Below are 16,075 nucleotides of genomic sequence, written 5' to 3'. Positions count from 1 at the left end.
CTCATTATCAATCTCCTTTTTACTCCCTCCCTTTTTTCTTTCTCATTTCTCTCCCCCTTATTGTTCTATTCTCACTCTCACCAATCCTGATTCAATGTATGGATTCAATGTATGGATTGTGTGCTTACATATATTAACACATGGATCCAAATAGTGCATGTATATCACACATACTTTGGCTTTTCAAACTTTTGTCTGAAAGGTGTGTCAATATCTGTATAATTCCTCATCCAACACAACCTCACTGCACCCCCCTCCAAACTAATCCAAGGCACCAATCCTCCCCAACATTGACAGAATGAAACAGGTCTGAGGCCTCTACGCCAAGATGTTTGGGAACCAAATTAAGCATTCACACAACTTGCAAAACCAAATCCATTCATTTTAGGGAACCTTAATACCACTAAAGTGCCTTACCTACCTTGACCCAAATTTTTAAAACATTTACTCTGGACTAAGATTTTAAGATTGTTAGGTATGGGGGGCAAAATCAGACTTTAAATAGGAAAGTGTGTCGAATCCTTCAATATTGCAAGGTGCTGTGTCTCTCCATCATGTTGGTGAACTTTCTTACCCTTCTATGAGAACACACGAGACAGCAGTTCTGCAGTTCCCAGGCAGGACAGCAGATGGTGTTCAGCTGGCCTTTTATCAGATTCTTGCCCAGTATGGTATACAGATAGTCCTGTTGCAATGGATTGTTATTTGGCTATTTACTGCATGCTGAGTTTTATTTATTTTTAGTTGAAAGATGCACGGCCTTCCTAAATCAGCTCTGCAGAAGAGAATACAGTATCACCTTCCCCAGAATCCTGTCAGTTCTTTTCTTCTTGTTTGTTTAGTCCTATTGTCTAGTGTAAAAATAGAGTTTTCTATTTACAGTATACTCATTTCAAATTAGTATGAAATATGAAACAGAGCAGCTGAATGCACCTGGGCAGGCAACTTGCTACATAGATTATTTAGTTCAGTACAATCTAGCTGTGATCATCAAGTTACAAATATGTCTTGAATGATAAACTATATAAAATCTTTACAGGAAAGAAGCAAAACACATTTGTGCTTTTAGTTATTGCTGTATATTTGTGAGTGCAACTGTATGCAATGGGTGAGCTGTATGCCAAACAAAATTACAGAAATGTATCAAGTACATGTCCAGTGTATTTATTAGAGGTGGTTGAAATTTTTTGAATGTTGTACTTTCAAGGAAGTTTCTCATCACAATTTGATTTTTTATGAAAAACAAACATTTTTTCCCTAAATTTTGTTTTTCAGCCAAGTCAGCACATTCCAGTGAACTTTTTTTGTTACTGTTTTTCTACCATTTTTGTCACTAAATACACAACACATGCATATTGCTGGCAGTTGTATTTTGGGGGAATGGGTTGTAAACATGTCCCCCTCTCTTCATGACAATTACCCTGGAGGTGTTCATCTGTCCAATGACTTGTCAGCCAGGACTATACTGTTTGGGCTATGTGACTCGTTAAGGGTCCCCACCACTGCCTGTCAGTCAGAGGGGATCTGAAGTCCCACTGTGGGTTCCAGAGAGGCATAGCACATGCTCATAACTTGCCTGACATCATTCCCCAGACTTGACTATACCTCACAGAGCAGTGATGGCTTTCAGTGAAGGAGGATTTCCCCCCCTCAGGCTATATAAAAGACTCTAGTGCCCCAGGATCTGGCTAAACTGTGCAGCTCCAGCTAGGCTCCATGCCATGTATACATCAGGGCTGGGGGTTTGGCTCTCAGTGAGTAGAGGTATCACACCTATGCAACACGCCACAAATCAATGGAGCTGCAGCAATTTACGCAGGCAGAGGCGTTGGCCCACTGTGTACCAGCTATGCTAGAGTTTGTGAAGACAATGAATATAATTGAAAGTAATACCAAGACTGTTAGCAAATATGAGAAATTATTCAGATTAAATACAAAGCATTTAAATGGCTCTGTAAAATGTATTAAACAGCTGTGCCCTGTAATTGGGAGCTGACTGATAAACTGAAAAATACTGAATGTGATGTGAATTTGACTTTCTCTCTGATCCAATTTGTTATGAGCTTGAACCATGGCCTAGAGGCCTGGCTGGAGGTGCACCCGGCCTTTTCATTCATGTTTTTCTCCAGGCCTATTCTGCAGCCACAGAAGGTCCAGTGCAGCAGAACTGGCGTAGTTCCAGTTTGGCTGGGAAAGAGGGGCTGGATGTGGGAGAGATGTTCATGGGGCATGTGCACCGTGTACAGCATGGAATGGGTGGGGGGGGCAGGGAGCAGGAGAAAGCATGGGGTTGGAGTGCGGCCAGAGGATCTGCTGCTGTGCACGTGTAGATGCTGTACATCAGTGGTCCCCAACACGGTGCCCGCGGGTGCATGGCGCCTGCCAGGGCATCTATGTGCGCCCGCGTACTATCCGGAGGATGAGCATCTGCCAAAATGCCGCCGAGAAGCAGCGTCATCCAGAAGCGTCGCTGCTGAAATGCCGCTGATTCACAGAGTGAAGCAGAGGTGTTGCAACCAGCAGTAGAGGCTAGCCACCTAGCTACCTAGCATCTTCAATGGGACCATATTCAGGGTGGCTAGTCACTCCCGCTGCCACAGCTACACTCCGTTTTTAGCATGATAGCTTGATTGGAGCTAGCACAGGCATGTCTCCTTGATTGGGACTCACACTCCCAACTCCAAGTGTAGACATACTCTTAGAGTTATTTAAAGCCAACGTTTAGCTGTCCGCTGTGGTAAATTGTGTCAGAGAGTTAAAATGTCATGTTTGAGACTAAATCCCAGGTATGAATAGGGTGTTCACCTCACACATGGGAAAGGGGTAATACAGGCCTGAGAGATGAGTTAACCTGCCTGCTTGCACCTGGAGAATGGCCAGTCCTAATTAGAAATAAAGCTCAGCTGTGGGAGAGCACGGTTTGTTTCCACAGAGCTGGGTGAGCCCAGCTTGGGAGGAGACCCAGAGGGGAGGACGTAGAGTGTTCCATCTCTTGGAAGCAGCCTGAAAGAAAGCTGAAAAGCAGAGCAGGCAGGCTATCCACCCCAGGGGTGAGCTGAAAGCCTGACTGGAGGCAGGGGCTGCGTGAGCTGTAGCCTGCCTGAACCCCTGGGTGAGGGGAGGAGTGTGCTAGCTCAGTCTAACTGTCCCAGGCAGTAGATATGCTGAGACTGTGGATGGCAATACAGAGTGGAGAGTGCTGCAGGGATTCTGATGGGCACTGTGTCAGTTGCTAAGGAATGAACACATGGGAGTTTCTGCATTGCATATGAGCCCTATTGCCTGCTGTTAGCACAGACTGCCTATGTGGACGGAGCATCTGTGATTACCAGGAGATTTCAATACTGGCATCAGCTGAAGATATCGCCTCCCACCCTTAACTACTTAACTCACCTGCCCCGTCTTACTGATTGCAGGGTAGAAATTATTCCAGCAGTGCTCTGTAGTTGTCACACTGTACTGGAGATGTAGTCCTGCTTTTCCTTACAATGAACCGAGTGCAAAATGGCTGATGTAGAAGGACATTCAGCAGAAGTAACAGAACCCCAGGTTCCCCCCGCCCCGCAATGTCTATCCCCACTACTTTCTCCCTCACCCCCAGAAGCCAAGTTTAACAATGCCTGCTCTATTTTCCCAGATAATAACTAGGCACTAGAGCAGATTAACAATGATGCCCAGGCAACTTAGTCCACTTCTAAACATTATTTCATCTATCTATCTAGCTACACACACAGACACACCTTTTAAACTCTCCAGGTATGCCCATCCCTCCAAGCGCTTCTTATGAATGCTTACACAGCTTATGAATGACTCATTAGGTCAGAATCATTTCACTGGTTATACTTCCAATATTAGATAGTAGGGGCTGATTTTTAAAGGTATATAGATGCCTAAAGCTACAGATAGGTGGCATGTTAAATCTTAAAAGTGCCTAGGTGTCTAACTCCTATTTCAATCTGTATCCTTAGACACCTAAATACTGATTGTCTGCTCAGTCATACCCATTTTACAGTGGCTCCTCTGGAGTTGCACCACTGTAAGAGAGTTGAGAATTAGGCCCTAATAAATTCAACTGACTCGTATTCCTCATTTGTGAAATCACCCATTATTGAAAGTACTGTTGTCAGTAGAACACTCACAGAGGCCCATATAATCACCATTTAATTAGCCCTGCTTCATGTTATATTTGCTTATTTTACTGTTAACTTTCTCAGAGCTATAATTTTTTTCTTTTTACAATTAGAACAGCTGAATTTTAATTACATTACCAACAAAAAGCTCATTAACGTCACTTAATTGGAGTGTTTCCAAAAAAACCTTAACTGAACTGAATATTTTCTGAAGAGTTCCCATCAAAGTATAATTTAACCATTACAAACAGCTTGGCAACAACATGTACATAAAGATTTATCTTTCTCAGAAGAATGTTTTTATATGAGGAAAATCAGATTTGTTATCGCCATCCACAAAACAAAGGGAGTTGTTATGCCGAAGGTTGCTTCCACCTTTTGACTCCATTGGACAAATCCTGTATTTTTGTCATTTTAGTTAAATTAATGTCTTTGCTTTCCCACAAAGAAATCTAAGGCAATAGCGGACAGGGTTAGACAAAAGCTTTCCCTATTGGCAGGTTAGTCCATGACTGCCCACCTCAAGGTTTCTTGCACCTTCCTCTAAAGCATGGTACACTGGCTACTGTCAAAGACAAGAAGCTGGATAAGATGGATCCTGGGTCTGATACAGTATGGTAACGCCTATGCAAGTATGATCATAGAATTATTTGGTTTGCACTGGTTTTACTCTAGTAGAATATCTTGTCCATTTCCCTGCATCATGGCAGGTTTGATTTAATTCTCAAACATCCCTGATTGATGAATGCTTAGGCTAGGGCTCGAATGTCCCCACTGGTAGTGATTGCAAAGCCACTTTTGGTATCTCTTTTCCAGTTCCCTTTTATTGTTGTTGTTTGTTTATTTGCATTGTGGAAGTGCCGGGGGACCCCAAATATAGACAATAAACCCACCGGGTTAGGCTGTGTACAAATTCATAACAAAAAGATCTGCTAAATGCGTATCATGGTAGTGACCTTGTCCATGCCAGGAAACGTGAATTTAGGGTGTTTTCTAAATATTTACCATAAAGTTTTCCTTCTTTGTCTTCTGTCCATTATTCCAGATTCTGTTCTCATGGACAAGCAATGAGTATCATCTTTATAACATCATTTTGTGTATCTGTAGATAGTTATGTTATCCTTCTAGCTTCTCTTTGCCAAGTTCACTTCACTTCTCCTCACAGATTCCATTTTTCATATTTTTATTTAGTTGATTTCTGAACATCCTCTAGAACTTGACTAGGTCTCTTTTGAAAGGGTGAGGTGACACTTCCCACGTCTGCACCCTGTAAAAGGACTTTTCCCAAGCAGCATCCCCCCAAACATTGTGAGCGAATCAGGGCCCAAAACTTTTACGGTCACCAGAGTGCAACTTCAGTTACACTGATTTCAGTGGAGTTGCACCAGTGTTAAACTGAAGTCACACAGTGGTGAATCAGGGCCCAAGTATCATTGGGATATCTTTGAAAAAAATCTGTTTTAAGTGAATTAACATTAATTGAAAACAAAGCGAGAAAAAACTGAATAATTCTTCTCATTTTTGACTGAATGGTATTTGAGATTCAGTTCAGTGGTGCTATTACAGTTAGAAATTTGAGGGAGGCTAACTGGCTAGCAGAGAGGAAGAATGGCCCAGTGGTTGGGGCACTATTCTGGGACATAGGACACCCAGATTCAATTCCTTACTCCACCATGGACTTCCTGTGTGACCCTGGGAACTCTGCGCCTCAGTTCCCGACCTGTAAAAGGGGGGTCCCAGCAAGGAGATGCCCATTGAAACTTCATGAAAATGATGCCTCTGCCATGGATTTGGTCACTGGATACACACAATGTGGCTAGCAAGTTTTGCATAAGAATGGAAACAACTGTTGGGATAAAATAACTGTGCTGAGCCTACTTCTTCTGCCCCTTAAAATGAACCCAAACTGAAACTTGGTTTGAGTTTCAAAAGTTTGGTAAATAAAAAAAATTCAAGCCTCTGTGAATGTTTTCATATCAGCTCAGATGAAGACCAGAAACACCAAACTACTGACCTCACTCATGCTAGGAAGCAGTGGAAATCTCTGGAAAAGACTCTTCTTTGGAACTCAGGATTTCAAACCCACCAGCACTGACTAAACTTTGGACAAGCATCTAAGCTTCAGGATGATTATACAAACTGCAATTCCAAACCTGCTGTCGTTCACCCAGCACTAGGTTTTGCCCCGGTTACTGTGGTTGGGACATTAATTAGCAAATCACATTGCTCTCTCAACTGTTATTAATGTAACTAAGCAAGCATATTCAATCGGCTTTACGTCTTCTTCCCAAATGAGCATCTATCTCTGGAACATGAATCAGAACCCAGAACATGAGTTTTATGCAAGATAACAATAATCACACATAGCATTTTAAATTCTGGTTTTATTTTTTTCTAACAAGCCGGTGTTAAATGTGCCCAAACCTGTAGTGGTATATTATCTGCTATTATACAACATCAGTAACAGATGTAAACTCCAAATTAAAAGTATCGTAATCTTTAACTATTAATCCACCTGCAGAATATACTTAATCTGTGCACAGTTACAACTGCATTACATCAAGGCACGTCTAGCTCTCAGTCATGTATAAGATGCTTCATTGTGCTGAGAATACCTTTGTTACTCTGAGAGGGAAAAACATTGTTTGAGGAAGTGGGTCATATGGGTGTAAAGATGTTTACTTGAAAGGCCTGGAATTCCATGGTCCTGATCAGTGTACCACTGAAAAAGAAGAAAAAAACCCAACAAAGCACATTTGATTTCTCCATCCTACATTAAGTAAACAATCCAGAAGCTTGATCTCTATTAATTATTATTACAGCCCCATAAAGGTTGCAAGGTGCCTCACAAAGGCAAATGGGCAGTGACTTAGTAGATCTTTGTTCTTTTTGTGTTCATTATTTTTGATCAGTTTTCATTATATTCATATTCTCATTGAACAAAGTTTCTAAATAATCTGTGATTTGTGAGTCAGAGTGGCTGCCTGGTGAGTTAGTTGCATCAAGCCAGAGCAAAAACACTCCAAGATGCCCTCAGGGACAAGAGTCCTTGGCATGTGTTGCATGTCCTTAGCAGTAGGATTATTAAAAAGACAGACTTGGCTAGCAATGTTTTACTCTCATCAAACAGCCCTTGCCTAAAAATTGTGGAGTTCTGTCCAAATCATTCAGCATTATATCAGTGCCATAGGCATTATATACAGCATCCTGAGAACAGTGACTTAGGTGGATTATGTTATACCTTGGAACAGCAGCAATTATTTTCACTTATTTTTAATTGGATAACTTGCCTTAAGTTATTTCCATCCAGGTGTCATAAAGACACCCCGAAATCCAAAGTATTGATTTTTTAGGCCAGGTCCTTCTCTTTTCTGCAAATGCAGCAGAACCAGCATTTTTTTTTCTGTATTGGTGGGGAATGCAGGATATCTGAAGTCCACACAATGGTCCATACATTTATGGAGTGCCACAAACCCAAGTGCCATGGGGGTTTCCGGTGTACTCGTGTGTGGGCGCTCATGGACAGAGGTAGGACAGGGACAAGGCTGGTGTATCTGTCATTAGCCCAGGATTGAAGGGTATAGAAGAAGCAAAGCTTGGCATGGATGCAATAAATGTTTTGTCTATTTGGCCTCCCTTTTGCTCTTCTTTCATCCCTTCCATCCTCCTGTCTGTTCTGTTCTCTCTGCCCCTGCTGCCCTGCATAGGCTTCCCTGACAACTTGTTCTCTTCTCCCTCTGGACCTACTATCCAGATGCCTGAGTTCTGAAATGTACATTATCTGTGTTCCCCAGACCACAAGCTACACTATGGGACTCACTGGGCTAAAGTGAGCTTCTTAAAAATGTCCCCAGATGTAAGAGGAATTATAAGCCAATGCTTAAAAAGAAAAATAGTCTGTTCTTATCTACCATTGCCTGGAAATCCACCTCTGCGTTAACCAAAGCTTTAGAGATCTGTGCTGAGTTCTGGAAATGTACATTATCTGGAAAAAGGAACAGAACAAAAACGGAAGAGTGGGTTATTAAAATCTGGTAAATACCAGATAGCTTAAAACTACAGTGCATTAAGTTCAGTCCATCGATTATCGAGTGATCCAGTTGACATTACTAACAATGAGTAAGCAACTCTTTATATACCCTATGGAAATGGGCCAAACATCTAAGTACTGACTCTAATCAAAGTCAAAGAAAGATGCTTAACGTTTCTCAAACAAAGAGGTTGTCACTCAGTATTTGAACTGCCTTTCGTAAACCTCACCATCTGCTGTTCCATGGATGAGAAGATATTCCACGTTTCGGAAATTTTCTGCTCTCGCCATCACAGTTGAATTCTGTTCAGGGGAAAAATGAACACTTCAGCAGCTGCAATTTAGACCACTTAGTCACGTAGGTAAAAGGCTTTCATTGCATAGTATAAAACTAACTGAATCATCATATAAACTGGCACTATAACGACAGTAGTGATTATTTATTACTCTCTGGGCTTGGAATGAAAGCCAGATATATTCTCTAGGCTTTTCCCAGGGCTAGTTGACACAAATCTCAAGCCCCCACCCTATCCCTCCCACTGGCCGCAATGCCATTCCTCTTACACCAAAATGCTCTGCCAGAAGAGTTTGGGATGAGGCATTTCTGCCATTTGGATGGGGTTTGGAAATGAGCATTAAAGGCCTAACCCAAAGCCTAATTAAGTCAGTAGGAGCCTTTTCACTGACTTCAGTGGGATTTGGACAAGGCCCTAAATGTGTTCAGAACTGGTATGTCTGTTTGTGGAGGGAATCAGGGGAATGAATAAAGGATGGAAATTTCCTGTTAAACGGTTAGGAACCAGCAATGTGCCCCCATTTAGGGACGACAATCTGATTACCTAGGAGGTTCATGTCATTTCACCACAGTCTGCACAAAGCAGCTTGCATTCCACACCAAGTGATCCCAACAACGACCAGTAATCATAATAATTTAAACCCATAACTGGTGGGGGCCCCCACCCCCGATGCTGAAGGTAAGCAGCATTATCTGAACTGACCCTGTCTGTTCCAGTGGGACAACAAGGACCCTTAAACATAGAATATTTAAGACTATTAAATATAAGAAAAAAGAGTAAACTAGAGGCAGGTGAATTCCATGCTAGTAGCTCTCACTGCTATAGGGCTGATACTACTAGGGCTAGAAGATGATTTCTCTTCCCCACTACTCCCTTCCTCCCTGCTAATGTGATTCTAAGTTTGAGGAAAACAAATGCAATGAAGAGAATTCTTACTTTGTAGTGTTTGAGATTATCTGACTCAGTCGGAAGACCCATAAATCGCTCTGTGTAGATAGATGCTATTATATAAAAAAAAAGAGAGCTGTAGACAAAATATATTCACATCTAATGGTTGAATACTATGAGTATGTGTTTAAACTACACACAGTTCCATTAATACAGCCTAAGTGTATTACTTGTTTTAGACTAGTTCGGTGGCATCCATCACTGTAGTTCCTGGCTGCCTCACGCTACACTAAAACCAGCTACATACAAAAATCATTGATGAAGATGAATTGATAAATATATTGTCACTTTATCTGCAGAAATACCCAACCCAGAGTGACCTAACAAAAGGGCTGAGCAAACAGGTAAGTCGTGTACCATGACCTGAGAGCTATCAAACATAAGCTTTGGCAGTCTACCTGGAACACCCAGTCCCACAGACAAAGGCTGAGATTGCTTTAGCTAGTAGGATAAATTCCAGGAACCAATAGCTAGAGTAACCCAGCATAAATCTACTGCCACAAGGGGACACACAAGAGAGACTATCAAGAGCTTTATTGTAACCAACACATTATTTTATACTCAGAAGCAGAGAAGAGTCCCTTAGGATTTCATCCTGGTGACCCTTCCTGTTCAATGTGTATGCAGACACTGTGGGAGAATGGGAGATGTAGGCTGTGGTATAAAGCCCTGTGCATGGGATATTCAGGTCTTTGTCCATTTTTTACTGACACCAGATGCTGTGGTTTCTTTGCTTTCTTAGTCTTTGACTGACGTAGGGACATGGGTGAGAGCAAACCTCTCTGCATCTCAGACTTTCAGCTGGGGCACCTTACTGCTTAAGAGCCCACTCAGGACACCTTTACAAGTGCTCTTCTATGGCTGCCAGGCTGATTAGTGAAATGCTATGGAGTTCCTACTGTAATGTGCACCTCACAGTTCAGGAGAATGGGGATCTGTGAGCTGGAAGATGGTAGCATTATGCCATTAATTGACTAGCTATGAATGGCACAAGGATTTGGAGAAAGGATACATTTTACAGCCTCATTTCTCTCACTGGGGCAGGGTCCCATGTTTCCCAGTGGCAGAACCATCATTAAATAAAAGTTGCTGAAGCTCAATCCAGGTAGGAGGTAAGAGCAATTACTCAATGACTATCCTTTTGGGAAGAAAGGCTAGAAATTATTATGCAGCCATTCCATCTGCCTCTGCAAAGGCCCACAGGATAGTCAATGATAGTTTATGGTCAGGGTTATCAGAGACTGCTGACAGATCTAACACAATCAGTACACACATCTAACTGTGTCTAGGGAGAAATAAACAGTCAATGTCCTAGGGCAGTGCCATCTGTGTGCCACATACACGTTTGTAGCTCATCCTGGGGGGCTCGTGGAAATCTGTGGAATCACAATGCCACTGCAGTGCTGCAACACCACTTTTTCAATACCTTTCTCCAGAAAGGGGAGGTGGAGCAAGAGTGCTTGCATCATGGTGGCTGACACCTTACCCTCCCAACAGGAGGCATTACATCCACAGTGAGTGTAGTTACATGTAAGACCCATGTACAGGGTCAGCGTGATGTCAAGGATGCTTCGAGTAAATGAGACCCCAACAGACAGAGGGAGGGATAGCTCAGTGGTTTGAGCATTGGCCTGCTAAATCCAGGGTTATGAGTTCAATTATTGAGGGGGTCATTTAGGGATCTAGGACAAAAATCTGTCTGGGGAGTGGCCCTGCTTTGAACAGGGGGTTGGACTTAGATGACCTCCTGAGGTCCCTTCCAGTTCTGATATTCTGTGATTAATGCAACATGGCATTCAACTTGTGTGGAAGGAAATGGGGGCAGTAGTTAAGACTCTTCATGGGAAGTCCTGCTAGGAAAAACGTTTGAAAATACTGGATATCTGGTACAAACAATTCCATCTCAAAGGCAAAAAATTGTCCGTCAGAAATATTTCTATGAGCTGCAAGGATAAGTGATTTCTAGAAGGGATAATGTAACTAGAGAGGGATGACTCCCTCAAAGGCAGAGAAATCACCTCCAAGTTATCCCCTCAATTCAGTGGCAGACTTAACAAGTAGTTCCAGGAAGCCCCATCCAGCACATCACTGAATGCACATGGGATGCATAGGGGGCTTCACAGATTCATAAATGAGATTAGCCAACCCTCTTCCAGATCACAGTATTTGTTCCAAAAGGCTGGGTGCAGCTATTGGCAGTAGAGAAAGGATTAAATACAAGCTCTGAGGAATTTTATTTTGGTGATGACAATTTATTTTCTTTTAGGTTTCAAGTTGTTGAGCTCTTGCAATAACGTCATGCTTTCTGAGTCAGTGTTTATTAAATGTTTCTATACCGTAATATTCCCAGCTGGAGACAGGAGCCACTGCCATTCCACATTTAAATACTCCACTGCCAGATCCAAGTGCCAGAGAAGTTACATATCCACCATAGGACTGGAGAAAAATCACAGGCAGGTTAATACTGTGCAGGTAGCTATTTCTTTGTTCTCTGAGAATCCAAGTAACAAAACATTACATTCAAAGGAAACATTTGCTTTAATAGCATGGGGCAAAGCAACTATAGGTTTTACCTTCACCAGCACGAACTGAGTCTGGCTGATTCCTTGTGAGGAACAAAAGGAAAAGACAATTCTATCTAATCACTTAATCTCTTCCTACCATCTGTGTTACTGCTTCATCAGGGACCCTGCTTCAGGACAAATCCCAGTATTCCTCACCTACTGAATTACCTAGCCAAAAATGGAATTTTCTGCCAATTTTTTTTATATTGAATTAGCCCAATATGTGAAGCCATGGACAACAAGTTGTGGAAAGCTATAGATGTTGGCTTTAAAGCAGACTACAATACCCCACGGAAAGGTCAGGCTTTTGATAAATGCCTTAACAATGTCCATGTGCTTCAGAGCTGCCCAGTAGAGCTGGTTGGAACTTTTTTTTCCTAGCAGAAAATTTTGACAGAAATGGAAAAAAAATCATTTTAGTCAAAATTTCCTATGGCAAAGTTAGACTTTTCAGCAAAAAATCCCAAGCCAAAAATTTCCATCTGAAAAGCAAAAAATTTCAGCTGAAAACCAAATATTTTGATTTGGAAATGCTGCTGCAGTGCTTCATGGGAACCATGTATCTCATGTCTCTATGATCCTCTGTGGGCCAGGCTCCCTGGGCAGACTACATCTCCCAAAATGCACCACAGTCTCCCTTCTTGCTGAGTTACTCTGGTGCATTCTGGAAATCCCTGATAGTGGCACATTATAGCAGATGTAGTCCAACTAAAGGACCTGACCCACAGGGAGAACTGGGGTAATGAGACATTCAAACTATCATTCCCATGAAGCATGTCAGCAACATTTTTTAAAATAGATTTTTTTTCACCCTGGTTTTAAGTGTTTGTGTTTCCAACAAAAAGTGGAACTTTTTCATGGAAAAAAAAACTTTTCACAAAAAATGTCACAGTCAAAAACCAAATTTTCCACCGAAAAACAGTTTAGAAAGAAAAATGTCAACTAATTATACTAACTAGAAAGCCTGATTGGACTGAAATTTGTGTTTTCTCAGCAATAAAGGGAAACTACTCTACCTTTGTCTATCCCTATATATGATTCTGATATGTTTTCTTCAAGATTTTTGGATTCTTTTCTGCAAGGGTGAGGACAATATTCTTGCAACTCATTAAAAAAAACTGACTGAAGTTCCCCCTCTGTCTTAATAAGCTAACTGCTGAGGTAAACACAATATTTTACGTTCAGAGGACGAGAGATAGGAAGCTTTTATTTACAAGATGTTACGATGTGATTTTTTTGTTTGTTTGTTTCTAACAGACTGAGCGTCTGATAATAAGTTACAGGTACTAAGCATCTCTCAGATTCAGATGCTATTACAGGAATGTTGGGGATAGGGAGTATTAAGTAACCTTTGAGTATTATTTATTACTCCATTCAAGATTGGAGAGAAAGGACCTTCATTTAGGCCAGGATCTGGCCCCATGTCATTTGCACTCTATTTCATTCGGCATCAAGTTTCATTTCTAAGGCCTCTAGAAAACAGAATGACTCCAGTCTCTGGATGTTAAAGACCAGAAAAGTGGAGAAGCTGAGTTCTGTTTGGCATCCTATCCAAATAAAGAAGCTTAGAATCTGATGTCTCAGTATCGACTACCTCAAACACATAATTGAACACATGATGGCCAGTCCACATGGTTGCATAATTTCCTGTTCCTGAAACCCACCCCCCCCTTCTTAAAGGATCAGCTGCCAGCTGTCAAAACTCTGTGATGGCAAGCAATTCCTCCACCTCCCTTCTGCTGCTGGTTCCCGGCCTGACCCTCAGGCTGGGAACCAGCAGGGAAGAATTAGTTCATATTTGGAGAGCAGACCAGGGGAAGAATCAGCCTGGAGTTTGGAAAGGTTCTGTGCAAAGAGGTGGAGCTGGCAGCTGAGAACAGTTGATACTGGGTGTGTAGGCATTTGGCCTGCTTGATAGGGATGGGGGGAGCAGAATGTGTGACTGAGGGAGCGTGAGTGCTTGGATGAACAGCTAGGGAGGATAAAGGATTTCCATTCTTTCTGGAAGAGGGGGGGAGTGACAGAAGCCAGGAGAGGGGAGTAGGGGCTTGTTCAGAATCCTGCAGATGAGCATTCTTATCCTCTGTGTTCAAAATATAAAGGGAAGTTTAGAAATTAATGAATGTATTGGTTTTAATCATATTGCGTGTCAAAAATAAAGCAACTCCCCACCCCCTTCTAAATAGTATCCAACTTGAAATGAGAGTGAGGAATAACTAGAAGCAACAAATAAGGATATAGCAGAGAACTTATGCAATTATTTTTCAGCTAACTTGAGGGGAATTTATCCAAATCAGTAATCAGCATAGCAAGGCCAGAAAATAAGGAACCAGCAGTAGAAAGATTATTGTGCTATAGCAGGTTAAGAGGTGAAGTTTGAAGCCTGAATTGCTTTAACAGTCTTTTACAAGCTTTTGCTGTCCCGGAGAGATTGGTGAATCTGAAAAAGTGAAAAACATAATGCATACCTGCCAGCACATGCAGACTATGAATAGGGACATTTAGGTACAAAAGAGGAATGCATTTCCAATTCTATTGAAATATATTAGCTCTCTAGAGGCTTTTGGGTGGACTGAGTGGGAAAATGACAGCTTCCTCCTTAAAATATAAATATATATAAATATGCCATTATTTTCAGAATGCATCTAATGTTGGACCATGATACTTCAGACCTGTCAAATGTCATCATTTGTACGGTTGCAATGTTGGTCCTAGAATATGAGAGAAACAAGGTGGAGGAAGTAATACCTTTTATTGGACCAAATTCTGTTGATGAAAGAGAGAAGCTTTTGAGCTTACACACCTGAATAAGAGCTCTGTGTAAACTCAAAAGCTTGTCTCTTTTCACCAACAGAAGCTGGCCCAATAAAAGGTATTACCTCCCCACCTTGTCTCCATCATTTGTATGGGAAACTTGTAATTTTATTTATTTAAATAAAATGCATCTTGGTTTTAAAAAAAAAATTTTTTTCAGTTCAGAAACATAAGGATTTTCCCCCAAAATATCAGAATTACCTACTCATAAATAGAGGTATCATTTAATTACATTTTACTGCATTGAATTGTATCTAGGTATTTTGCACTGGTGTATGATCACAATACCTAAAATATTAGTTAATATAAACTTCATACAAAGCTGTTAGCTGCCCTGTTCACATATCATCTCATATCGGCTACTTTTGTTTGTTACTGTTCAACTGAATCTTCAAGTTCTATCCTGTAATGTGGTTCTAGGTAAGCTGCTCATGTAACTGGGCCAAGGAAAAACAAAAGAAAAAATAAACAATGACTGACTAGAAGAATTCTGGCAAAAAGACAGTCTGTTTAAAGAGAATGAAACTAGAACTCTTTTTGAAAGATAATCAGAGAAAAATCAACATTTATAAATAGCAAAACATTGGAAAGAATCAATTAATTGGTGGCTAACATCCCAATTTAGTCCATAAGGTGTTCTAGCTACTGCGGTCTGTTACTGTTGGGCCACTGCTCATCCTTTACTCTTAAACACTACTTTCAACACCAGGATCTTATCCTGAAGTTTGAATGGTAACAAAGGGAAAGACAATCATTATAGTTGTTTCTTTCTCTTCTGTTAAAGCCAGATTCTGCTCTAGAAATCTGATCCTCAGGCACCCTAAGATACTACTCAGTGTAAGTAGGGCTGGCAGAATCTGGCCAATAGGAGGTTAGTTTACAATTATGTCCCTTTAAAAATGAAGGATAATATAACAATAAGCTATGGAAGATCCCCAATACCTCCTGGTTTTGACTGGCCTAGAAATGCAGTGAGAATGACTTTCCTTGTGTATTTCACTGGTCCCAAACCCAATCAGGAAGAGCAAAGGCACAGGAAAAGTCAAACGAAGACAAAGAACCTTTTCCAAACCTCAAACGGTTTAGGTTTGATTCAAGTTCTAGCTGATGGTTTGGCCTGATTCTTATCTCATCCAATGTGGTTTGCCCATCCCTACTTGGAGTCCCCCAGCCCTCAGCGTGTGCAGCCCTCAGCCTTTCACTTCTTCAGTAAAAGAAAAAATTCTAGTTTGGGAAAGAGGATTGGTGCACTTTATTTTCTCTGAAGTTCAACTCCATGCACTATTTCCAGGC

The 16,075-nt window shown here is 41.4% G+C and overlaps 1 protein-coding gene across 4 annotated transcripts in view; it reads right to left on the bottom strand.

Annotated features, from left to right (window-relative positions):
- Positions 1 to 6,512: 6,512 nt before the first annotated feature.
- LOC120374929 (fibroblast activation protein alpha) overlaps positions 6,513 to 16,075 on the bottom strand; it is a 75,675-nt gene continuing 66,112 nt past the window's right edge. For all 4 annotated transcript variants that reach the window (XM_039495365.1, XM_039495366.1, XM_039495367.1 and 1 more), the window contains 5 exons: positions 11,741 to 11,840; positions 9,393 to 9,457; positions 8,391 to 8,463; positions 8,042 to 8,115; positions 6,513 to 6,852 (listed from right to left, as the gene is read on the bottom strand). In XM_039495365.1, the coding sequence (XP_039351299.1) occupies positions 6,751 to 6,852; positions 8,042 to 8,115; positions 8,391 to 8,463; positions 9,393 to 9,457; positions 11,741 to 11,840 (414 nt within the window). In that variant the 3' untranslated portion in view covers positions 6,513 to 6,750. The remainder of the gene's footprint in view (positions 6,853 to 8,041; positions 8,116 to 8,390; positions 8,464 to 9,392; positions 9,458 to 11,740; positions 11,841 to 16,075) is intronic.

The sequence above is a fragment of the Mauremys reevesii genome, linkage group 11 (genome assembly GCF_016161935.1).
Source record: "Mauremys reevesii isolate NIE-2019 linkage group 11, ASM1616193v1, whole genome shotgun sequence".
Lineage (NCBI taxonomy): Eukaryota > Metazoa > Chordata > Testudines > Geoemydidae > Mauremys > Mauremys reevesii.
Note: the sequence above shows the minus strand (reverse complement) of the source record. Positions and strands in the feature narration are given on the sequence as shown.